The sequence below is a fragment of the Scardinius erythrophthalmus genome (assembly GCF_964197995.2).
Source record: "Scardinius erythrophthalmus genome assembly, chromosome: 22".
Taxonomy (NCBI): domain Eukaryota; kingdom Metazoa; phylum Chordata; class Actinopteri; order Cypriniformes; family Leuciscidae; genus Scardinius; species Scardinius erythrophthalmus.
In genome coordinates this window covers 26,821,554-26,849,372 of record NC_138242.1, presented here as the reverse complement: position 1 = coordinate 26,849,372, position 27,819 = coordinate 26,821,554, and the positions used below count along the sequence as shown (strand labels likewise).

The window sequence follows — 27,819 nt, the reverse complement described above, 5'->3', positions numbered from 1 at the left end:
GTCTGGACTTACTTAATATAATTAAGCCGTCAGAATGATCAAAACCAATCAATCAACCACAAACATTAGTTTACATTCAGTCACCAGATCACAGAAACCATGCAAGGTCAGTCATCTAAGGTTGGAGACAATAATCTAAGGACAGACGTAGACTAAATAAGAGTTTATGGTTATAAAAATAATTAGTATAGCTGTTTTCCTTCAGGAAACTGAGATTAGCCATCCCCAATGGGGGCAGTTAAAGTTCCCTGAACCTAAACAAACTTAAAGTATTCTAGGCTTGGAGTTTCCATACAGATTTATTAATTTAAGGCCTGTCAGACATGAGTTGACACAAGGCAGTTGCAAAAAAGTATTTAGCTTAAGAACTAAATTGCTAAATAAAGTTTATAGCATGCATCCAAGACATGGCAGTCTAGTTGATACGACACAATAATTTAAGATCATTTTGTAGTCTTTACTATATATGTTGATGTTTGAAATAATTTTTCACTTGCTTACATTATGATTTTAGAGCTTGTCTCCAAATATTCACCAAGATTACATCAGAGCTGACATGACAGCAAAATGTGAAATGCATTCACACATGCTTGGGGTAAACTGCAAATGTCTGAATGGCAACTGAAGGGCTTATTTGCCCTTTTTGTCACTGACATGAGAAGCTGTGACAGTAGGAGCACAATGCTTCGTATGAAAATTACAAAGAAGTCAGCAGAAGTCAGTGATGTGGCTCTTTGCAGCCACCCACAGGTTTGAATCACCCTTGACTGGGCTAAGTAAACGCACCTGGGGATCATCCCGTTTTGTCGATTCATGTGGGTTTAATTGCATCCTTGTGTGTCTGTATTTTCAGTCCCTCTAGGCAGCTGTACGCAGAAAAACCCTGCATACTGTCAGAATCGAAATGCTTTTGAAAAAGAAGAAGGTGAAGGATTATAATGCTGTAGTGAAGGAAATAAACCCCTTGAGTTCTGTTTCTCAGTATCTGTGTCTCTGGAGCGGGTATCAGCTGTGGGATCCAGAAAACCACTTCCAGCTAAAACAGAAGATAATAATTTTGACAGGTCTCTGAATGTGCTCAGAAACCTGGTTTTCTTCATGAAGGCATCAGATATGTTCAGAAGTACATCGTTCAGGGCTTGCATGACTACTTCTGTTTAGCTGACTAGGCATCCATAATAGTATTATATGCAGCAATGACAAAGAGTATGAGAGCGGAGAGAATGACAGTTTTCATGCAGCTTTAACTGTCATAAACTTTACAAAAAACACAAATGCTCTTAGGGCAGTACCGGATTCATTTCAGGGCAAGAATTTAAGCTTGTATACGAACCAAATTAACCAATAAACCATATATGTGTGTGTGTGTGTGTGTGTGTGTGTGTATGTTTATCTGCTGATGTTCAAATGGATTTCACAGTTTCTCCTCTTGGTCCTCTGTTAAAAGTCCATTTGCCTCTTCCTGGGTGAACACCATTATAAAACAAAGCATCGGAAAGTATCTTGCTCTGAGGGAGAGACAAAGACAGAGAGAGAGAATATATAAATACAGATGGCATCATACTACTATAGATTATGTATTGTAGTTTCACAAAAGGTTTTATTTTAAACCCTTTGATAAGACATACAGTTTGTGCAATGAGGCTTGTCAATCATGTCGACACTAGTTAGAAGAAATGAATGCGTTTCATGCGGAACAATGTCTAATCAGCTCAAAAAGGGCCTAAAATAAGGGTTCATTTACGATAAGCATCTAATGGCTCAGTGGCAAAAAATATCCAATACCAATCAATTTGGTAAATGTAAGAAAAAGGCCAAAAAGCCTCTAACACCATGTCTATGCGACCATTGTCGTGCTGCAACAGCTTGAGGCTGTCCACACTGGACAGGACAAAGCTAACGTTGCAAATACTTTTGTCCTTCGTGTGAAAAGTAGTGCAGGCACTTGGATTAAAAAAAAAAAATAGAGCGGGGTATCAGTTTACTGTCTGGGATTTGTCGTGTCGCATTCTGTCGCATCCATGTCTTTTGTCGCATCAAGCCGCTCGTGTCCGGTGTAGACAGTGTAATGTAAGATGCATAATAAAAAAACAAATGAATTTCCATATTGGTCAAAGTTGACTTATGCTGGCATGGTGGTGGTGGTGGTGGTGGTACAAAATTGCAGGTCAACCAAGTCCACAAGCTAGTTAAGAAATCAATACAGCAGCAAACTAGCAAATAATGGAATGAAAAACTCCATAACACACAAAAAAACATGTGCAGGACAGAAATTTCTGTCCAAGTGCAGGTTTTTTTGTTGTTGTAAAACTACAATTTAACATTTCTACTTGTGGATATCGAGTTGACATGCTACCAAGTGCTCAAAACAAAAAAAGGTACAAAAGGTGGTGACTGTTCTAGGGGCTGCCGGCTTTAGGTGGGCCCCCACGATTGGAGAATGTGGAATCCCACAGCCCAAAGCATCAACCGGCACCGGGGCCCCGGATACCCCAGCAACGGCCCCTGGTCACAACTAAGGTCACATTGGCTCTGAGGTATGTTTTGGGCAGGAGATGTCTTTACAATTGTCACTGCTATTCTGATCATTTTATTGTGCTATTCTTTTTCCTCAATATCCTCTTTTCCTTTGTTATTTCAGCAATAAAGTATGAATCAACTCCAACAACAGGAGTGTTTCCATTTTCCATCAGCATAATTTGTACAGTGCCATGTGTTTAGTATCAAGCCCATAAGTCATTTTAAAAACCTCTCGTCTGACACCCCTAAATACATGACACAGATTGCAGAGATTTACTGTGTCTGCTTGAAGACAAATGAGTCCGTCCAGAGACCGACTGTTTACAAGCCGCTGGTGTTTATACATATTTTGTACATTATCTGACTATAATAGTATTGTTTGCTTTATGCTACATGGCCAAAAAAGGTTAAACAAAAACATGCACATCTTACACAGACGGTAAAAACACACTCAATTCGCCCTGAGGAGTTTGCATGATTTATGTTCACTATTCATTAATTTATGTCTATTGTTTTCCTTCATCTCAAAGCTCACAGGCATGTTTGAGTTCATTCAGAACTGTGTTTCATACTCATATTTCTAAACAGAGACTCCAGAGGTACTCTGTGAACATAATCCAATAAAGTATATAATGATTAACCATCAAAGACACTTGCAGTACACTTATTGCAATGAAAGTCAATCTAGAATTAACTGAGGTTAAGTATCTTGCTTAAGCAATAGCTCACTGAACAATGTAAATTTTGTAATTTCCTAAACCTTATGTTGCTCATGCATATTTTAACTCGCCACTAGATGCTTTCCCCTGGGTTCGCAGACAAGACTTAAGTCCCAGGGGGTGTTACTTTTATTCATTAAATGTATCAAAAGTATCATTAAAGACATTTAAAATGATGAAAATATTTCTTTGAACTTTCTATTCATCAAAAAATCCTGATAAAAAGTATCACATTTTCAAAAAAATATTAAGCAGTGCAACTGTTTTCAATATTGATAATAATAATAAATGTTTCTTGAGCATCAAATCTGCATATTAGAATGATTTATGAAGGATCATGTGACACTGAAGACTGGAGTAATTATGCTGAAAACTGAATGGACACAAAGCTATCATATGGCATCCAGTAATATTTGTAATAAGGGTAATTAAGTTAATGCATAGAGGACATTCCAAATTTATTTATATTACTGAAGACATGTATCCCACTTAATAAAGTATTTTGCCACATACGCATTACGCAGTAATTTAACTACTTAATGACGCATGCTTCCCTTTCTTGACTTCAAATATGAACTGACAGTTTGTAAAACTGTATTTAAATCTAAAAAAAAAAGAAAATCAAGAAAACTAATGGGAAACCTCACTCTTAACAGCTTATCTGTCAGATTAACCATTAAACTGAATAATCACTGGCTGCCGAAGACCAGCGACTATTTACATTAACCTATTTTTCCTGCCTGGTACCCTTGATGGAAGGCAAACTACACTGGGAACACATGATACAAGCTCCAAATCACATCGCAAAAACAGTTATTTTAATAAAGGGTGTGATTCTGTTGGCCTTGTATATGCTGTTCGTTGAGTGTAATGATGAGAGAATGAGAAAAAGGTGTGAATGCGCACGGGGCGAAGAGTGGGGTGAGGTTACATGACTCCAAGGAGTTTAGAAAGGCTGGATCTCATACAAAGTCAGTCAAGGAGTATGTACAGAACTATATGGAAGATACAAAGAATGACTGCACCCTAAATCACTTTCCATCTGAACAAAAACATGAGATTAGGATTGTGTGCATCATAGAAATATGCCTGAATGACATATTATTGTGGTGGTATTTTGTAGTAGGCATCCTTATTGATCTAATATTGCTTTTTACCAAGTACTGCACCAAGGCAAATACTGATGATACTGATAAAAAAAAAAAAAAGCTAACTATAGTTATTAAACATTATAGTTATTAAACATTATCAGGCTGCTTAACATTCATTAATATATAATATAGGGCTGTCAAAAGATTAATCGCGATTAATCGCATCCAAAATAAAAGTTTGTGTTTACATATGTGTGTGTACTGTGTATAATTATCTTGTATATATAAATACACACACATGCATGTATATATTTAAGAAATATTTGCATACATATACTGTATATATTTATATATAATTTGTTATATATATAAAAAAATTTTTTTTTATATAAATTACAAATTTTTCTTAAATATATACAAGCATGTGTGTGTATTTATATATACAAATTGAATTATACACAGTACACACACATACATTATTTAAACACAAACTTTTATTTTGGATGCAATTAATCGCAATTAATCTTTTGACAGCCCTAATATAATATAATATAATATAATATAATATAATATAATATAATATAATATAATATAATATAATATAATATAATATAATATAATATAATATAATATAATATAATATAATATAAGCATTTTATTTTCATTATAATACAAAAGAAACAGAATTGTATTATTGTATATAATTGTATTATATTTTATTTTACATTATTATAATTATATCATAGGCTTATAAGTTTTATATGGAATATAAAGGGAGTGATATTACAGTATATAAAGGTAGAACATAGACAGATTATTATCTGACAAGCACATAACTGTAACTTTAAAGCTACACCTGAACAGGAGCTCCAGATGGCAGAGTTACATACTGTGAACGATATAGGAACATCTGTAAAACATTTCTAGTGAGCGCTTCTGAGGATCAGAGCACTTCGCTGGGAAATGTTTACACACACACACAAAGCACCAGTCTCTTGTGTTTATAAGCGCTGGGAGCTCCATACAGCTCCATGGACCACACACACACTTAGAAGATCTCCACTAGGCCGTGGAATCTAGAAAACCAGCTTGCCAGAGAGGAATATTTGAGTGTCACGATTAATGATATAGGACATTTCCACAGGAAATTAATAGGAAGAAAAAAAAGGTTCTATAATAAATAACCATGTTGTAGACCCTATTATGGGATAATCTAGTGAATTAAATACTTTACAACTAACAGGTACTTCATCTCTTTTGATTAATTTCTATTTTTAAAATGGATGCAAACAAAAAAATACAAAACAATGAAAGATAGGTCTGGCATTGGTGCAAAAATACCTTCATATTATGTAATAATTCAGTTAAAAATGTTTAAAGAGGCAAACTAACATATAAATACATAGTTTTGATTCTAAATGTATTAATGCAGCAACTCTGCCTCACATTATACCCCTTAATAACAAGTTTTTCCTTGCCTGGGACCATCTCATGACAGAAAATCGCTCTCATGAATAAATATTGTAAAGCAGTGCTGCTCATTTTTGCTGTGTGGAAATGCATACCAAGGTAAAAGCGATACAGCAATAACTATAGTGACTTGAGTCATGGTTTACAACGTCAAATGTAAAAGCATTTCAAATGCATTTTGTGTTTACCAGAGAGGACCAGACCATGCTGTGAAATATCAGAGCGTGTGGGTCTCTCTCGCTTGGCAAATCGGCACATGAACACAAAGACGGCAGAGTCTGGAGTCCCTGAGAACAAAGTCAAAGTTGAACGGGTGTCTGGGAGTACAGTTTATACATCTCATGAACTCAGTGCTCGATTTCTGTTTTGTTTTTGTTTTTGGAGCGTTGTTTGGAGGATTTGGAGAGTGTTCCAGAAGGGTTCGGCACTATAATTTACCCCGCTGGGCATTCTCCATGAACAACACACCCTAAAGGAGGACACACAGAGCATTTATGGGTTAAAGGGTCAAAAAGAAAAATTAATAAATGAACCACCTTCTCATGTTCCCATTTCTTCATCCTCTCCTGTGTCAGGAACTCCTTCATGACTTCCTCCTACACAAAGAAAAACATTCATGAGAAACAAAAAGCAGCAAACAGCCCTCAAGGTAAAACAACCTTATATCTGCAACTTGCATTTTATGGTCTATGCAGGAATAACATTTCATTTTCCAGAATGCTCTACTAATGCTGTTCATTTTAAGGATACGATACAAATGAAATGGCTGTGACCATTCTAATTTAAATTCATACTCAAGATCCTATGGGATGTGGCCAATTCAATTTACATTCACACACTAAAAGAGAGGTTCCTGTTCATAAAGGTCTTTCAAATGCTGTTCTCCAAATTCTCCTTTTTTCTTACCTCACTGAGCTTTCCACACATTGGTTGTGCAGTCTGCAGTATAAGAGAGGTGGTCACTGAGTCCAGACCTGTGCATGGGTAAATAAACCTCATTCAGATTAACAACTGAATACAAAACACATGCCTTAATGTGTGTTACTGCGAGCATGTCAGTTTAAAGCTATTACCTCTGAGGTGTAATGTCATGGTTATGCTTGTTTCTATAGAAAGCAGTAAAGTGTCGCGACTGAACTTTAAGACATTTCGGTTGAATGATTCCACCATGAACTTCAGTGGCAGTGATAACAGTACAAGGGGAGGGCTGGTTCAATAGGATGCTGACCTCTTCAAATGACTGCTTTGGACCTACAGTAGTTTACCAACCAGCACGAATCTGATCCTGCAGCCCTGCAAATCACACACTTTCGCTCTTTTTCACTGAACAAAAATGCATTAAACACTATCATTTGTGACTGTAAAGAAACATCAGTTCATGCATTTTCTTGTATGTATGACATATTCTGTGCATATGGAAGCCTCAAGCTCGTTCTGAAGCCTTTTTGTCAACTGTTTTTTTCAATGATCCCACGTCCTGAAGGATGTTACATTCTCCACGTCCAATAAAGGCCACAAATGGACAGATCTTTCCCTCCTTCACCAGCACTGTAAATACAGATATAAGAATTTGCTTAAGCAGGAAACAACTAAATTTCCAATTAAATTGTAATCAATAAACAATTTCATCAAACATATTAAATGTGTACACTGCCGTTTAAAAGTTTAGGGTCATTACGATTTTTAAAAAATGAAATGTCTCCAAGGCTGCATTTAGTTATTAAAATACAACAAAAACAGTAATATTGTGAAATATTACATATTTAAAAACTTTAGATTTTAATATATTTTAAAATGTTAATTATTTCTGTGATGGCAATCATCCTGATTTAGTGCTTCTAAATATTTCTGTGGAAAACATTATACTTTTTTTCAGGATTCTTTGGCAAATAGAAAGTTCAAAAGAACAGCATTTATGTGAAACAGAAATCTTTTGTAACATTATAAATGTTTTACCGTCACTATTGATCACTTTAATGCATTCTTGCAGAATATATATAGATATTTTTTTAAATGTTTAAACAGTCGAGTAGCTTAGAAAAAGTAGGTTTGTAATATAAAGTATGGTCTGAATAATATAGTTCCAAGCTTTCCGTGTTATTTTACAATATCCAGAATGCATGTGGCACACAGTCGCACACTTTTGGTATGAATGGAGCACCTGGATGACATACTGTATGTGCCAAAATGTGCATTATGCAACCAGAGTACACTAATGAACCCCACAAAACAATGCGCTCAACTTGACTTTCCATTTCCACAGCGATAAATGGATCAAAATATCAACATCAAATTTTATTCAATTTTTCTTCATTATTGGATTGCTTCATGCAACGCACATACAACAAAATGTAATTAACTCTGCTGTGCATAATAGCACCATATTAATAAAAAACACAACATATTGACTCGCGTCCTGTTTTCGATCATGACCGTGCACGTTTGTGATGACGCAAGATGAACGAAAATGCCAGTGTAAATGCAAGTGTGAAAGCACCCTTAATTGTTTGTCGCTCATTGCATCAGGTGCCATGCAAAAGCAAGGTATTCCCCACCGTATAAATGCATCTCAATGTAAACCAGAAGAGACCCAGGCAGGAAAGAATGAGAAAAAAAGATACAGACTGTTTACGACAGAAGTAATCTATGTTTTGGCAGCAGCCCCAAAAGCGGTGGATTATTTCTTATTGTGACAAACCTGAGGTTGGTTTGTGGAGGTGAGGATTAAATTGATTTACAGTGAGCCTTTAACATCAGGGGGGAAACACTGTATATCAGCCTTGACAGGTAAATCCCATCTCTGTGAAGCAGGGAGCGGGACAAGCAGAGTCCATTTGTCTGGCCGCTGACAGAACCTAGGCCTCCACTTCAGAAGTGTAAGAGGCAGGAGGAAGTCGTGATTCAACACAGAGTTTTTAATCTCATCCTTCACACTCTCCCTCTTTTCAGAGCAAAACTGCCGTTACTATATTATTCGCCCACTCCGTATGTCTTCGCAAGCCATTAAAAAGCAAATGTCTGGATCACTTGGGAAATCACAGCAGGCTCTGGTACACGCCGTTTGTCTTCTTAGATGAACACGCCGCAGTCACACCTCCTCCCGCAGGGCATTAATATCCAAAATTCTGCATTTCTGTACGCCACAACACTATTATTCCTGTAGAACAGCATAAAACTGTTGCTCTGTTACGCAACTATACTCTTCCAACTTCCCTACATCGGCAGTATCAATTTAAAACCCCAAAGTATTTTGGAATTTTAATAAAAATTATGCAAAATACAGTTTCATGACCTGAAAGAAATATTCATGGTGGTACATTTTCTCAATTTACCATCATTGGCCGGAGTGGCAAAGGGTAATTATGGCCCATATGCCCTTAAAAAAGGTTGACAGCTTACCATGTATCATATATGTATCAACAAAACAGTACTATGGATTACTTTTTTTTTTAAATATTTTTTTGCAATACTTCTGTTTTTAAAAATGTAAAAATTAATATAAAGTAATCCCAATATTATAAGAACAAAAATAGAAAATGCATATATATATATATATATATATATATATATATATATATATATATATATATATATATATATATATATATATAATAATATGCACAAACCATTCAAAAGTCATTAAAAAAAAAATATTAAGAAACTAATAATTTTATTTAGCAAGGATGCATAAAATTGATCAAAAGTGACAAAAATATATATATTTCAAAAAAATGTTCTGTTCTTTTGAATTTTCTGTTTATCAAATAATCCTGAAAAGAATCCCGGTTTCCATAGTACGGATATCAATAAGAAATGTTTCTTGAGCAGCAAATCAGCATTGTAATGATTTCTGAAGGATCATGTGACTCTGAAGACTGGAGTAATGATGCTGAAAATTCAGCTTTGCAACACAGGAATAAATTGCATTTTAAAATGTATTCACATATAAAACAGTTATTTTAAATTGTAATAATATTTCACAATATTACTGTTTTTACTTGATCAAATAAATGCAGACTTGGTGAGAATAAGCGATTCTTTCAAAAACAAAATCTTATTGACCCCAAACCTTTGAATGGTAGTGTTCTCATAGCATGTTATTTGGAATTGGAAGTGATAAAACTGATATACATTCTATGATAAAAGCTGAAGTCAATGGTAGAAAATCTCTTTTAAGACGAGACACTACAGGTGAATAGGGTAAAATTTTAAAATAATAGATATCACCATGAAACTTCCTCAGTTGATTACTTACACAAGTATATAAAAAAATGTATTACAAGTTTTAGAAATTTGTATGTTTAATTATGCAAATTAGGCATTATCTCATTAAATATGCACGATTTTGCATATATTTTCGGTAGATAGATCTGAACATAAGATAAAGCCAGGTGCAAAATTCTTTTTCATTTTGTTTACACACAAGATAAAAAAAAAAAATTCTGAGGGATTTCAGGATATATGCTTTCATTACCTAGGAAATCAAAATATACTGTCCAAAGCCTTAAAAAAATCGATTTTCACCATATTTTTTGATTAAAATGTCCCATAAATCAGGCCAGGAATGATTTATTAACAAATCCCTCGGAAAATATCTTCAGAATACTGCTAAGTGTATAACTGGAAAGTTTTGTGTACATAGGTGCAACATAGGCTGAGATGTTTGTACTGGAGAATGACAAAAAACTAATTTTGAGAAAACGGCAGTTAAAGATTTAAATAGCTCTAAATGAGATTTCAACATTAGCTTTAAATCCCCCTTTGGACATTCAAGATTGGTTACTGATAGAAAGGAAATGCCCATATTTGGGTTACATAGCGTTGTGCAGGAGACTCAGAGCTTTACAGCGATAACGGTCATGACAGACTTCAGTAAACAGACGGAACTCGGCATGTCGCGTTGGAATGCTAACTTCTTGGTAAATTCGGGAGAAACATACTGCCGCAAGTAAACAAAATGTAATAAAATAAACATCTTAATATATATTTTCAACGTTTTCTTTTTAGCAGCTTGAAAGAACACATATTAAAGGAGTAAACTAGCCCAAAATCTCAAAACTGACCACTGCATGAAAAATCTATGTTTTTGTCTGCCGTGTCTTGCCTTAAATAATAATAAATAATACAAAATAATAATTGGGTGGTTAAATATTACCATGAACATTGACGCCATCAGTGGATATTCTCTGACTGGGTGGGCCAAACAGCAACAGATCAGTAAACTTCTGCTCAGATAATCAAAAACAGTCATGCTGGACTGGATATTTGGACTGCAAGTCCAGCCATGGAACATGATGCATAGATGGCTAGAAAAACCTGGACCTGACTGGATTCATAGCCTAGGGGTGGCAGTCCACGCCAGAGTGAATGAGAACAGGACAGCTTTGGACGCAGTTTGAGGCAGTCCAGTGATGGAGACAACAGGCTTTTGTTTGACATTAACCTGCTGTAGAACAGAAGATATTACAGTTTACAGCTCATGTCTCTGGAGAGGCAAACTGAGACGTCTTGAGTAGCAAGACTGATGAACTGATTTCACTTCTGATCTTCAATGACATGTTTGTTTAAGGGGAGAATAAAAAAAAACTGGGGAAGAAGGGAGAAAAAGACATGAGACCATTCTTACAGTGAGCAAAACTCAGATGACACAACTAGTTAGAGTGGAGATGCATCAATAAACATCTGTCCACACTGTGCCTATCATGCCCAGTAACTGTTCCACTCTCTGGATCACTTTTAACAATCTCTCTACAAAAAAAAAAAAAAAAAACACATACATTGGCCCCCAATACCACAACAAATGATTTACACAATTTTTTTATCAGAAAATATCGGAAAATCTTTAAAACAAGATTTACTACAGAAACAAGTATAGAAATAAGTGCAGTTGGGTGCCCCTTAGAAGGCTGTAATGGAAAGGAGAGTGTTAATGGTTTGAAGTTTGTGGTTTAGCTGACCGTAAGAGTCAGACAGCTGAACAAGGGAAGTGCAGTGGCCTCTGGATCATTGGTTATACATAACAGTCAGGAGGAAGTTCAAATGAGGACAATGGCTTTGGTGAGGCAGGGTGGTCATGGGTTGTTAGGCCACAAGTCAAGTTTGGTCCACAATGAGTCATCCAAAGGGAAAACCCATTAGGGATTTCCTGCTCTGCATGCTCCCTGAACTGGGACGCTGAGTCCATCGTGTTCACATGTGAATTATCGTCATTCTCACACCTGTTCTCACAGCCGTGTTCACGTGTTGTGCTGCTATCCAAGGTGCTGAACAGTGTGCAATGAAAGTGTAAAAGAGAATGACTTCACACCGCACCATCACCTCCAAACACACACACACACGAGACACTACAAACACTCCAGTGCCTCCACTGAGCTTTAAAGTTCCCCTATTACAATTCTGTAGTTTTGGAGGTCTCCTGCAACAGGTTTACATGCATCCAAGGTCAAAAGACATATATTTTCTCATACTATACATTGCAGCATCACCTCTTTTCTCAGTGCCTGAAACGGTTCGATAAAGATTCAGTCTCTCTAAACCCCCCCTTTTCCTTTCCAATGAAAACCATAGGTTGTTGCATTATGCAAATTTGTAACAAACCTACATAGGTTCAAGCGGGAAGAAAGACAGGAATAACTGACGACACGTTTCATGAAGTTCAGAATCGGTTCTTTCTTTTGGGTGACAATAGCTCCATTTATCATGCACTTTGATCTTTGAAACTTTGCAGACCTTTTACATTCACAAACAGCTCAGTATATGGAAAGGTAATACTAATTTCCGAAAAAGCATAATAGGGGCATACCTTGATCTGTAAAATAAACTAAACATGACAGGAAAATGTTTCAAAGAGTTGCTCACACCACACAATTTGATGACAAATACTTTTTAGGGCTGTCAATTTAGCACAATTTAGTATGGTTAATTACTTTTAAATATATAACATGAAAAATGATATTAATAATACTATTATATAAAACTAGTACAAAATATAATAATAATTAAGCGTAGAGTCAGTTCTGGCAGGTCACGTTAGTCAAGGTCGCATCAGCTGACTCTCAGCTGATCCACGTCTACCTATAGGAATACGACGCCTATCACTGTGTAGATATATAAGCTCCTTCAGTATTATCAGAAGCTATCGCGTTTCTCAGGAGCTAATAACCCTCCTCCATCCCCAGCTCCTCCTCTCGTCAGTCAAACCTACATAGGTTCACATTCTGACATTGAACATTCTGACATTCTGACATTGACATTTGACATTCTGATTCCCCTCTGAATCAGACAAAATTTTCGAAATATGTTGTACATTAAAATATTAAATTAATCATATCTGCATCACATTCATGTTGGTTCTGTTCTACTTACCCTATGGGGGGTTATTGCTGCGCAGGGAGTTCTGGATGCGCAGGGAGTTCTCGCCCTGGCCTGAACAGAACCATACCGCCAATCCAAACTATATGGTAATTGTCAATCGTCTTTGACGATAGTGGTCCTGACAGAAATAATATTAATAATAAAATTAAGTGTTTAAAAAAAATTATGAAACCATACCTTCCTAATTAGACATTTTCCAACCCATCAAAGTTGGAACTAGAGATGCGTGGATGGGCTATTATTTCATCCGCAACCGCATCACAAAACATCCGTCCGCCATCCATCCGCACCAACGTTTTTGACCAATTTTCAAAACTGCACCCGCCCGCCATCCACTGATTGTATGTATACATATATTTTTCATTTGATTAGTTCAACCGCCCGCCACCAGCCCGAATTTAATTAAAATATTATTTTTCGTCACGTCATCCGCCCGATCCGCGGTTTATCCGCGGAGTCCGCGGCTGTAACCGCCAACCGCACATCTCTAGTTGGAACCAAATAGGAGTACAGAGTCTTGTGTTTTAAACATTTTTTTTTACTCTAACTTGAGATAATGAAAAAGAACAAAGAATTAAGAAACGGCCAAAAATGTCTGTTCAATTAATTACTTATCTGCCACAACGTATGAATTATCTTCATTTGGCAAATATTGACGAGCCGTTATTTATGATCACTATTTTATTTTAATCAGCATGTACTTAATTCAGTTTGATCTGTAATCAATTGACATGCCTAGTGTATTTATTCACAAAAAAACTTGTTTTATGCCAAGCGACAATGTTGATGATGCGTGTTGGATGAAATACAGCATTTCCTGATGAAGTTGGTTCAAGAATAGCCACCCCTCTGCCATCTGAAATGATCAGGGCTCTCGCACATCCATCAGCTGTCGGCTGCACACTCAGATAAGAGCCAATCAATCTCCTCTCCCACACACCTGTCTTCCTCTCTAATCACGTCTCGTTCCATAGGTCTCTCTCTCCGTCTGATAAAGAACAGCCATGATATGATAGCCCAACCCTCAGCCGAGCCGGATAAACTGTGAGCGCTGATATATACAACCAGGTTTCAGTCTGCAAAGAACAAGAGCCCAGCGCAGTCGCATTGGTTCTCTAACTAATAGTTATGCAAGTAATTTATTCTTAGTTGTTCAAAAGTAATAATTTCACATTTCTAAGACCACTAGGTTCAAATCTGGCCTGTGATGTGCCCTGTTCTTTATTATATTGAATTACATTATAAATACATAAATATTATTTTATTCGATATTTTAAGGATCACACACACACACACACACACACGAGTTAGATATTAGAGTATGAACTAATCTATGAACCATGATTTTTGTGTTTAAGTGTTCGCACGTTTTGCACAAAAGCCCTTTCAAAGATGTGGTCTAGCGTGGAATGATCTCACTTAGAAGTGTCTTGAAAGAAAACAGATTTACTTTGTACTTAAAAGCTGAAGCCTTTCATTAAAAAGGAAGATCCAAATGAAGACGTATAATTGGAGGGAGGATAGGGATAATGGGATGCAGCCACAGAAGAGGAGATTACAGCAACTAAATAAAGATTTCAGCTATGATAGCTGATCTCCGCCCAATATCTCAATGCAACCACAGCACACCATATGCCTGCTTGTCAGCTCCAGGACAGGAACTGAGATTGAACAGCCTACCAGATTTTGTGTTCAATTCAGATTCATTCCCGTGCATATATGAGAGACTGCATACAAAGTCTTTTCATGCGTACTGCAGCTCAAGTTGAGTGAAATCAGACATGCAAACACAATTTGAGCACTCCTGCAATGACACACACATAAACATATGCACCTAAATGAATATCTGGGTTTCGATATTTCCCAAATGAAGCGTAAAAGCAGCCGTCCTGGTAATTAAAGTCAGCTGTGTGGGGTAATGGTAGCAGCTTGTATTTTTCTCTAATCATATTCGAGTGCTCTCCATCCATAAACACATTTATTTAGGGGCAAACGTGTTGAGTATCGTACTAAGTGAGGAAAGCCATTATGCCATCCAGGTGCTAAGCATCAGTCAACAGAACAAAACTAAACTAAAGCGTGTTAGAGGCTGCTGTGATTCATTGTGTCAGAACATATTCAATCAAGACAACCACTTACCTTGATTAGCAGGGAATGTTTTTAGCTGAATGCTGTCGACCAGGTGGTTGATGGAGAGCTTTGGCCAGTGAAGGTACAGCTGGCAACCCTGGATCAAAGACATTTTAACATGATGGTCCTGTGCCAGGATGTCCTACAAATAACAATAGACAATTGTATCATTAAAGCTGTTTACACCTGGTATTAAGATGCATTTTGGTCGATTGAATCACCAGCAGATAAGGGAGACACAGTCCCATTTACACCAGGGGCCTCATGTATCAATCTTGCGTACGCACAAAAACTTTGCGTACGCCAGCTTTCACGCTCACGGTCGTATGTACTAACAGTGAAATTAACGCGAGAATGTGCGTTCCTCCACGCCAATTTCATGTCTGGCGTACGTACATTTCTCATTGTTTTTGTCCGTTGGCGACTCTTACAGGCAATGAAGTGAAGTTGCAAACATTACACAACGAATTGTTCTACAAGTCTAAGCATTGCTATAAATTTGCAATTTATAAAATAATTGACATATATTGTCACATAAGCCTTATGGAAATATTTTCTATCAATTATGCAATTAAGTAAGAACATATAAAAGCATGCAAACTGATACAACCCTTAGTCTATGTCAATGACAGCTTTGGTTTAATGTCCACCTTTATATCAGACCATTTCTTTTTAAGGTCATTTAGGGTGGACGGTGTACAGTTGAGACATGTGTACAGTTGACAATAAGCACAAGTTATGATTTTTTGCTGTGCACGTGCATATTAGTGTCCTCTTTGATCGTGGGAAATTTGAACAACGGACGCATCTCCGATCCAAAGATATCGGGAAAAGTTTTTTTTTTTTTTCCTAAGATATGACGTTCACTTCACCATGCACTCTCCACAATGAATAGCTTATTATCCTTATGTGACTGTTAAACGTAACTGGTATCACCACAAACGTTATTCTGTGCCCTAAAAGCTGCCATATTTCATGGTATTGTATCATGCAAGGTAATTGCAAAATTTAGAGAAATGTGCGAGGTGGCCAGCGGGGGATAGTTGAGACCCATATCTAGTATAGAGTTCCGATAGAGTTCTATTAGGAAACACACTGTTTAGTTGTTCAGTGTTATGATAACAGGTTAAACCACGTAATTAGCCAGCATAGGACGCAAATGAAAATAGAATTTGATATTTGTGATATTTAAACTGTGTATTATTAATAAATATTGTTACATATCTTGTTCCTGCTTTATACATTTTAACCAGTGCTAATTTAAATAAAATGAATGAATATAAATGGAGGAATAAACAAAAATGTTGCCCAATTGTTATTTTCTTTATTTGTCTTTATTTTTTATATTTACAATGAATGGTTAGTTACCTTTACATCATTAAAAATGGATGTCTCAACTGTACCACAGTTGAGACACCACAGTTCGTTTCTACCTCCGATAGTAGCACCTCCAATTCACTTTCTGTAAAGTTTCGTTTCTTGCCGCCATTTTCTTACTGCTTTCTTTTGCCAAAGTGGATTCATTACCATATTTAAATTAATTTAATTAAGGGAGGAGACAGGGTGGGGCATTGTGCTTGTGCATGTGCGCTCAATTTTACGTTAACTGGGATGTACGAAGAGAATATGCGTGGGATCCTTCGTACGCAGAGATTCATACATCTGGGTTTTTTTGTGCGTACGCACATTTACAGCTTTGTCCGTACGCAATGTTTTAGTATGAATTCAACGCAAGTCTTTGTACATGAGGCCCCTGGTGTTTAAATCCGTCTCTTTTGTCCACTTTCAACCACTATTCTGATTTCTCAGAGGGAAATGTTTATGGGCAGGATAATCTATGGGCTTTTTCAGATCTTTTGATCTGATGCACGAAGTAAGTTCACGCAATTTACATCTGAACGTGACCGGAGACGACAAGACAAAATATGGAGAGCAGAAGCGTTTGTTTCTGCTCTGACAGCCGCCGGACCATGCAGAACGCTGTGAGTGTGTGATCAGGAATGGTGAGAGAACATTGTGCTTGGTACGTTTTTCGACTTCAAACCAAACTGGTCTTCATGTGGCCGTTACACTACGAAAGCAATCTGGTCGAATGCGTTTTCGACTACCTCTGGAAGTGGTCAAAAGTGAACAAGTCAAAACCCTGTTTTTCACCTATATTTAGCGTCATCCACTTGTGATCCGATCCACCGAAACGCAACCTAATACCAGGTGTAAACAGGGCCATTGATGGTACAATTTTAGAAAACATACAGTAGCTAGGGATGTACAATGTATCTGTACCATATCGGTTATTGGCCGGTATTAGAGATTTTTTTAATTTACTGGTATTGGATAATATCTGTAATTGGATATTTAATTGTGCATGCCCATTTGCCCTATTTTTACATAATATTTTTTTACATTTTTACAAAACAATAATGCGAAATGTAATCTTTATTTCTCAGCAATAACATATCAAAAACACATAGCTAATGTAAAATATCAGGTTCACAGGATCCAAAAGAACCTCCCACTGCAATCTAGACCAAATCCAGCACACTGTATGAAAAGCTTTACAAAACTTTGTACAAGAGGATAGAACTAGACATTATTTACTTATTTATTTAATTGACCATGCACCAGTTTAGTTACTGTTTCTAGATTTGGCAAGCTTCACTATTGGATGCTTGAATACTTGAATAGATATTGAATACTTGAATAGATATTTATATTCTTATGTGGGATGGAACAAACGGTCACATTAGAATGAATGATTTTTGCTAGTTTTCTTTAAAGAAATTGTGGAATTGCGCACTTAACTACTGTATACATAACTATTCCACAATATTCTTAATTAAGGTAGGCCAATTGCAAACAACTGTGACCACTATGTAAAAATTAACGTTAAGTGAAATTATATTAATTTACCAAGTCAATCCAAAGGAATCACACTTTTCCAATAAAGGGATGTTTTTTGTCCAGCTAATGAACGATAAAAACATTGACAGCCAAATCAAAATTCATTCAATTTGAAAGTGTGCACTGCAAACTTTCACTTGCAGCACGCTAAACATAACATTTTCATCCGTTGCTGTGGATGTTAATATAGTTATCATTATAGTTTTCATTCTTGGTGTGAACAGACCTTAACTGTACAGCTGTGGCCAAAAGTACTGGTAGTGACCTAAATTGTGTTTTTCGCAAAGTTTTCTGCTTCGGTTATTGTGGTGTTGATTCACATTGTTTCTAGATTATTGTGCAGAGTGATCAGATGCATTTTAAAAATTGCAAAAAGCTTCATTGGCCAAAAAAAAAAAAAAAACACTATCACAAAAATCCCAATTTTCTAACCCAACTCATATCATGATTGGATGATGAGGAAAGTGATTGGATTATAAGAGCAGATCGACTGCTATAAAAGGAGAGAAGAAGTGCTTCCAATCATTGTGCTCTTGTTAGCAATGGTTACTTCCAAAGAAAGATGTTCAGCCACAATCACTTTGCATCTTACATGCTAGGAAATTGCAGCAAAGAATATTGCACCTGAAAGAACCATTTGCCGGATAATCAAGAACTTCAAGGAGAGAGGTTCAACTGCAGTGAAGAAGGCTTCAGGACATCCCAGAGTGTCCAGCAAGCATCAGGACTGTCTCCTGAGGAGTCGGCTAAGGAATTGTGTCACCACCAGTGAAGAGCTTGGTCAATATTGGCAGCAGGTGTGTGTGAGTGCATCTGCACACACAATGAGGCCAAGACTTTTGGACAACGGCCTGGTGTCAAGAAGGGCAGCAATGACGCCACTTCTCTCCAAAAAAATCAAGAACAGTCTGAAATTCAGCAGGAAGAACAAGGATTGGACTGCAGAAGACAAAGTTATTTTCTCTGATGAAGCCCCCTTCCAAATTTTTGGGATATTTGAAAAATCGATTGTCCGGAGGAGAAAAGGTGGACGCTACCATTTGTCCTGTGTCGTGCCAACAGTGAAGCATCCTGAGACCATCCATGTGTGGGGTTGCTTTCAATCCAAGACAGTGGCCTCTCTCACAATTATGCCCACTGCCAGGAATAAAGAATGGTATCAAAACGTCCTGCAAGAGCGACTTCTCAGATCTATCCAGGATCAATTTGGTGATGATCCGTGCATTTTCCAGCATGATGGAGCACCATGTCACAAGGCAAGAGTGATAATGAAGTAGCTCAGAGATCATTACAATGATATTTTGGATCTGTGGCCAGGCAAATCTCCAGATCTTAATCCCATAGAGAACCTGTGGTCAATACTCAAAAGGCGAGTGGACAACCAGAAGTCCACAAATTGTGACCAACTCTAAGAACTAATTAGGGGAAGAATGGATCGCCATCAGTCAGGATTTTGCCTAGAATCTGATATCCAGTATTCCAGAACGAATTGCAGAGGTTATGAAGAAGGGTCAACACTGTAAATATTGACTCTTTGCATATATTGAATGTTTTTGCCAATAAAAGCATTTTTAACCTATGAAATCCTTATCATTGTTTTCCAGTAAATATTATAAACGTGAAAAATAATCTACGAATACTGAAGCAGCAAACTTCGCAAAACACAAAATTCATGTCACTGCCAATACTTTTGGCCACGGCTGTAGATTAAAAAAAAGCAAAAGAATGTCAGAGAATAAGGTAGTCAGCAACAATTGCCAAGGTAGGCATGGTAATGTTTTTAAGGTAAGGTAAAGCAGAGGGCCAATTTAAACTTAAAGGGGTGGTTTACTGCCTTTTTTCTTAGCTTGATTATGTTTATGGGCTGCAATATAACATGTCTTCGTGTTTCGTTTGTTAAAAAACGCCTTATTTTTCATAAATTTCACCTTTATTGTAAGCCGCTTCCTCCTCTGTCATTTGAACGACCGGTTGACTTCCTGATTCTATGAAACCACTCCCTCAGAAAGAGGCAATGAGCTCAGATTGGTTAGTTCGGCCGGTGTGTTGTAATTGGCTAAACTGCGTCCGGAATCTTCACGCCCATTACCTTTACGGGCGACAGTTGCATGTGCTCCGGACCCGGTCAAATGTAATGGTGTCAATATTGCCTCATCAGTTTGAGCCAGAATCAGACCCAGAGAGCGGTGATGAAGAGAGTCAAGCAGAACCTCCGCAAACACGGCTCTTACTAAACGTTTCTGAATGGTAATTTTTTTTAATTATTATTATTTTCTCAAAGAATTCCCATACGCTGTTACTTGAAAATGCTACTGCTGTTTGTTAGCTTTTGAGATACGCTTTCCCCCTGATTAAACATTTAATATAACTGAATACATGACTGAGTAATACCGTTTTTTAAAGATATTGTTTTATTGATAGAATAAACAACCGTTTAACTATTCACAACACTTACCGGTAGTTTACTCAGTTTGTCGTTTTCTTTAGGTGTACATGTGATAACAGCAGCTGAAGTTCGCTGTTGCGATAATTTTTTGAAGTTTGTACACGTTTCTTATACACACAAAATAACATCGAACTAACTAGCTACTATAACCAAACAGCTTTGGCATTGGTTTGCGTTCTTGATCAAATCAAAAAATTACGTCATAAAGTATACATGGAAAATACGTTTACAAAATTTGTACATATACAAATTCGGGTCCAAAATGTTTATACGCATCTGTCATATACTAAAGCCAGCGCTGGCATTTTTTTACATCCTTGATAAAACTAAAACGTACGTCTTAAATTATACAGGCAAATACATTTAAAATGATTAAATCTTACTTGCAGGTTGTGGCCTCTGGTTTTAAAGCTGTAACTGCTTCATGTTGGAGTAATAGTTTCTTGTTGAATCCGACATTGAACTCGTGTAGATTCTGGAAGCTGTCTTCCGTAAAATGCGCAGCACAGAGAGCTAAACTACGAATGTAATTGTCAGGAACATAATCAAACTTAAATTTGAACCATTGTTGACGAACTACAGCGTCTGTAGGAAGCCTGAACACAGAAGACCTGACAGCTACAGCTCTCCACTATAACTCCTCCTCTTCGACAGCAGAACATGTTCCGGAGGGAGGGTTGATGTAAATGTATGGGTTAGTTACGTATAAAACCCGGGAAGTATCTCGTTGTAGTCCCATTCGAGTTGTTTTTGTAGGCATTAAACTTCCTGATTTTTAAAAGACAATATCTCTGCTTACGTTGAACTTTCAGCGCAGCAACTTTGCAGATACTGTTCATGCACCAACAGCAACATTACACAGTATTTAAAATGAAAAAAGTGAAATAGCAATCAACCACCCCTTTAACAACTGACAGCCAAGTAGTGTAATTTTCTACCATAGAGGCTACCCGATCCTCTTTAATGGTTTCATGCCCGAACGGTTTCACTGAGCCCTTCAGAATGAGGCAAAGTCCATTATGTCCGAAAACTGTAAACAGAAAGAAAAAAGGAGAGATAAATAAGGTAGAAGACAACATACTCAATTTGAAAACTCTCCACTCCACAGTTACGGTTCAGCTGTTTTGGGTCAAAACACTTTACGCTATTATGCAGGCGGGCAAGAGGCTGACTGAATCTTATCACTGTATCTGTTATGTGCAGAACTAGTGTAGAATAAGATTCCACAAACTACAATGATTCAGAACGGAAAACAACAATAGAGATATGTCATACAGTCGCTTAGAGCCGGTCTCATCCTAAAAAAATGAGTAAATGTAAGAATGGATGCTGGCTGATGGGTTCTGAAAGTTTTCTTGCATTCAACTTTATGAAATAAACCCAAACAACTGCATTTAAATGAGCAATTCTCTCTGCTGCTGTTGCAGTGAATTTCAAATTTAGGGGCGAAAACCTCAAAATTATTTTGAGGAATATATACAGACACTATGGAATGAGCAGTTTTCATATCCTTCAGTCATCTATCTATATTTTAAGACAAATAAATCACCTTGACACAAAGATCTGAATGAGATGAAAACCTGCTCTATGAAAGCAAACCCTCAATATACGAAAAACAGACAGAGAAATCTCTCACTCCTCACACGCAAACTTTTCAGCCTGGCGCAGACGTCTATCAACAGCAAATCACAGTGTTTATGCTCTGTAATCATCTACAGCTAAAACTTGCATCCATAACGAAGCCCTTCCCCCCTCCATCTGTGACATACAACACGCCACAGCCATTACCACCACTCCAGACGAATCAATAAAGAAATCTCCATCTCCAAAACACCAGACGTTTGCAAAATGGTAACCATCAGAGTGGAGGCACGAATTCATACTTGCATCAAATTGTCTTTCCTTTATGTTTTTGCTTAGTGGCCTTGAAAGAACATGTGGCTGTTATTGAGCACAGATTAGCAGACGAATGGACACATCGATAGAAAAATCTAGCATGCGGCTGGGCTCTCAACCTTTAGAAACGCATCCAAACACTTGACGATATTCAAAGGCAAGACTGAACGATGATGTCGATGAAAGATGTTTTCGATTTGTCTTGATAGATCGTGTTGCATGAGGCCACTAATATATAATATATAAAACTAACAGATTTGAAAGAGAGAATCTTCTTTGGAGAGTGATTTCAAAGCCAAATGTTTCGCAAGGCTCTGCATCCAAAGAAGCCAGTGTGGTAATACTGTTTATGAAGCCTATATATATCATGGATAAACTGTTCTGAATCTAAAAAAAAACATGCTAAGCTAGAAAAAGGAAAACTTCTAAAGATGCACAATTCATTTATAAAATGAGGGTGGTAAATTTCCCATCTGTCATTGTACAAAAGCACAAATGGTGGATGAAAATGATAGATTAAATCATCTCCAGATGAGACTAAGTCAATCCCTGTCAAACAGCCATGTGATTTACTACACTCTTAAAGCATTAGTTCATGTGTTATACCAAGTCTTATGGGTTATAATTATGACCGCCGCTAGCGTAGCTAGCGAAAGCGGTCATATAGGGATTGTCAAAGTTTTTTTTTTCCCGTCACCTTACTGAATTTTCCGTCAACGATACCAGGGACACCGAAGCACCGGGGAACATGAAATTTGGTGGGCATGTAGCCCCACTAGACTTTTAAGGAAAAATTTCGTTTGGTCCCCGGGGGCCACTCCCCCCCCGCGCTGGGCCCCCCCAAACCCCAAAAAATGCAGTTTTTCCTAAATAACTACCTGAACCGTGGCACCGAGGATGAAGAAATTTTTATGGTATGTTGGTCTACTAGACTTTTACGGAAAAATTTCGTTTGGTCCCCGGGGGCCACTTCCCCCCCCGCACTGGGGCCCCCGTAAATTTTTCGTCAACGATACCAGGGACACCGAAGCACCGGGGAACATGAAATTTGGTGAGCATGTAGCCCCACTAGACTTCTAAGGAAAAATTTCGTTTGGTCCCCGGGGGCCACTCCCCCCCCGCGCTGGGCCCCCCCAAACCCCAAAAAATGCAGTTTTTCCTAAATAACTACCTGAACCGTGGCACCGAGGATGAAGAAATTTTTATGGTATGTTGGTCTACTAGACTTTTACAGAAAAATTTCGTTTGGTCCCCGGGGGCCACTCCCCCCCCCCGCGCTGGGGCCCCCGTAAATTTTTCGTCAACGATACCAGGGACACCGAAGCACCGGGGAACATGAAATTTGGTGGGCATGTAGCCCCACTAGACTTCTGAGGAAAAATTTCGTTTGGTCCCCGGGGGCCACTCCCCCCCCCGCGCTGGGCCCCCCCAAACCCAAAAAAATGCAGTTTTTCCTAAATAACTACCTGAACCGTGACACCGAGGATGAAGAAATTTTTATGGTATGTTGGTCTACTAGACTTTTACGGAAAAATTTCGTTTGGTCCCCGGGGGCCACTTCCCCCCCCGCGCTGGGGCCCCCGTAAATTTTTCGTCAACGATACCAGGGACACCGAAGCACCGGGGAACATGAAATTTGGTGAGCATGTAGCCCCACTAGACTTCTAAGGAAAAATTTCGTTTGGTCCCCGGGGGCCACTCCCCCCCCGCGCTGGGCCCCCCCAAACCCAAAAAATGCAGTTTTTCCTAAATAACTACCTGAACCGTGGCACCGAGGATGAAGAAATTTTTATGGTATGTAGGGCCCACTCTTAAGGGCCCACATCAACCTAGCCCATAATCACTCATTTGTGATTTGCGCCCCTCCCATAAAAAATGAAAATGCAATATTATTCTGCTTTAATCGCCCCTATCTTCAGTGGAGATGTTCAGAACTGCACCATATTTCATGTGTATGATTAACTTGACATCCTCTGGGGGTATCCTCTGCTAAGTTTTGTAGAATTTCATCCATGGGGGGGGTATAAAATCAATTCATTTATGTGCACATTTTGTGACTGTACACTCATCGGCCTGTAGATGGTGCTGTTGAGCGAAGGGTTGCTGGTTTAGGATGATACTGTCACACACACATATGCAGGAATACAAACAAATGCAAGCATGCACACACACTGACATCCACACGCACAGACACACACCCATACACACACTTACAAATCCACATGCACAGACACACGAACACACACGCGCACACATACATACACGCACAGACACACACACACACACACACACACACACACACACACACACACACACACACACAGACAGACATGCACATACTATTACTTTTTTTAGGTATATACATAAACAAGCAATACAGCCAAATTACTCCACGTCATTTATTTTTGTGGAAAGCCAGTGCAGGCCTGAGCGGCGGTCATATTTTGTACCGCGATGCGGTACATCTAGTTTTACAATACTTACTAAGCAATAACTACTTAAATATTAAATGTTTATTCACACAAAGCTATTGGATGAGTTCAGAAGACTCTGAATATAGTGCATGGATCAAATTAACCACTTTTATGATAACTTTTTGTCCTTCTATTAGACTTGAAAATAATGGCCAGGATATTCTTTAAAAAATTCGTACAAATCTTTATTTTGTAAAAAAAAAAGTCACATTTTTAACAATATGTTGGTGAGTAAAAGATGATGAATGTTCATTTTTAGGAGTACCAACACTTTCAGAGTGTATGCACTTTAAGAGTGTGTGTGTGTGTGTATATCTCACTGATCTGTCCGCGGTCCCAGGTCTCAACGGTGGTGACGCCACTAATCTGTTTCAGCTCCTGCGAGCCCAGCTGTGAGGTCAGACTGTGGATTCCCTTCAGCAGTTTATAAATGACATGATGCTCTGACTGGGATCTCTCACTAGGGCTGCAAAACACACAAAGAATAACAAATTCATTTTTCAGGAGACTAAACACCAAACTCTATTCAATGGACGTTCACACCAGTGTTGGGGAAGCTACTCTAAAACTGTTACTCTTTAAAGCAATTAAGCCACAGACAAACTTCCTTTCGATTTATTTGATATAACTTATTTTTGTAATCAGGGCAACATTTCTCTGGCACAGAAGTAATTATGTCATGTCATGTTACGTCACGTCACACAATACGAGATACGATGATACGATACATGATATGATGTTATGTTTTGTTATATGTTATGAACTGTCTAATAGTAAAATAGAAAAACTAAATGAATATAAATGAAACTATCCACATTAACTAGTTGACTAGTTAGTTGACCATAACATCTGACTAGTTATAGAGTTTCACTTGAGAATGAGAATGACTAGTTTCACTTTCTAGTCATTATGCTCAACTGATTCATCTCGATACCCTTGAGCACTGCAGTCTACTAGCAACAGCTACCAGTGACCAAAAGAACAGCGATTTAGCGACCTGCAGCAATTAAATCGCACATTCAGAGTCCATTAAAGACATTCTTTAAAAGATAAACTGACTCAAAATCGAGTCTCATCTGCATTAAAAGTAAGTGTGTGTCCTAGACAAACCCCTGCAACCCAAACAAAAAACTCCTTAATCTTTTTACACCCTTTCTGTCCTACAGGCACCATCTGAGATAATGAAACCTGAACACTTGCTGTTAAGAAAATCCTCTGCATCATGTTATTATGTTTAAAGCTAACTCTTAAGGGAAAACTAGTGTCTTAGAGTGTGATGATGATGGTTTTAGCGTGGTGTCTAGTTCCATGGGCATCCAAGAGATAAAATCTCAAGCGCAATAGCCGGGGAGGAGTTTAGCCATCAAGACCCCACCGCTGCCAGCATGAGTGAGTAATCACAATGCCGATAGACTGTGCGCGCACGAGTTTGCTTATGCTGGATGAAGGTCAAATCCACCAATCAATCCTTTGTGAGCGCTTGCGTGTGCTTGTGTGTTCAGTAAATCAGTGTCAGTCTCAGAGCCGGCTTCGGCCTTGTATTGGAATATTCCATCTCTAAAGTATGTTTGACATCCACCAGCCTTTCCATGCCAAAAACAAGAAAAACTTCCTGTTATTGCACTTTCTGAAATATTATATTTTCTGAAATCTTGAAATATTAAACTATTTAAGTATATGTGTGTGTAAAGAAATATTACAGGTGTTTAATCATTTTTCTAGTGAATGTTTTTCAATGTTTTGCTGGGAATATTGTTTTAATTCGTAAACAGTTTATAGGTGTTTTTCTATGTTTGCAATCCCACCTTCCATCCCGTCTTTTGTAACATTCCTTTAGTAAACAAAAGTCAATTCCTGAGTGACATCATCCTCCAGGAAGCACTAACAGTAACACAGCACTAACATCAGTGAATATAAGTAATGTATTTGAGGAATTCTTTAATATTTTATGATATTATCTAATCTGTTTTACTAATTCCATCCTGTTTGTTAAAAATCGCAGAAATCAGCAAACTATCAAAATGTGTTAGTTAAAAAACATCCAAATTTACCTAAAGTATGTTAACTGTTAATCACAAGAGCTAACATATTTCTGAAAGTCTGTTTACCTTCCAAAAATTACTACATAAGCTTATTGATTTGAGGTCAAACAGTACTGCACAACAGAAATGACTCACCAAAGAGTCTCCAAACATCTCAAATGCATTATACACCTAGTTTTATTTTATTTTATCTTTGATACACTCCAGACTACAAATCAATAAACTCAAATGCATTTGCTGTAAAACACTACACAGATGGCAGAGCTTAGTCCTAATAGCAATAGCAGAGATGTACAAGCGTGAGTTTACAATTTACAGGAACGTTTCACATACAGTTTGGCAGTCTTAATTTCAGGGTTCAGAAAACATCCTCTCTGCACCAAGTTTGTAATTCCCCATCCTCCTGCCAAAGCACTATGTGGATAAAAAGAAACACATTATGCAGTTAGGATAATGGGATATCATATTTTACACTGTGGGTCATTTCTGGAGTGAGGGCAGAACTGCCTGTTAAAAGATACAATTAGCAGTAACATCATCTATCTATGGATGGGAATAAGGCAATGTTCATGTCAGGTCATCTGATCAAGCCCTGATTTAAACATTTTAGGTCATTAAGAGACATTATTGAAAGTTCTGATCTCCCTCGTTTCTACAGAACGAGCTGATTCAAAATTGGTGACCAGTACCTAATTAGTTTTTTTTTAATGAGAATTATGAAGATATGTCAATAAACTCCTCTACAAAATGATCAAA

The 27,819-nt window shown here is 37.7% G+C and overlaps 1 protein-coding gene across 1 annotated transcript in view; it reads right to left on the bottom strand.

Annotated features, from left to right (window-relative positions):
• Positions 1-1,403: 1,403 nt before the first annotated feature.
• cnbd1 (cyclic nucleotide binding domain containing 1) overlaps positions 1,404-27,819 on the bottom strand; it is a gene marked incomplete at its 3' end in the record, with an annotated part of 38,996 nt that continues 12,580 nt past the window's right edge. The window contains 11 exon segments of the mRNA XM_081352783.1: positions 1,404-1,508; positions 6,337-6,396; positions 6,707-6,774; positions 6,938-7,055; positions 7,058-7,093; positions 7,242-7,348; positions 15,314-15,446; positions 17,263-17,284; positions 17,777-17,826; positions 21,590-21,681; positions 25,342-25,487. Of these exon segments, the coding sequence (XP_081208909.1) occupies positions 1,404-1,508; positions 6,337-6,396; positions 6,707-6,774; positions 6,938-7,055; positions 7,058-7,093; positions 7,242-7,348; positions 15,314-15,446; positions 17,263-17,284; positions 17,777-17,826; positions 21,590-21,681; positions 25,342-25,487 (937 nt within the window).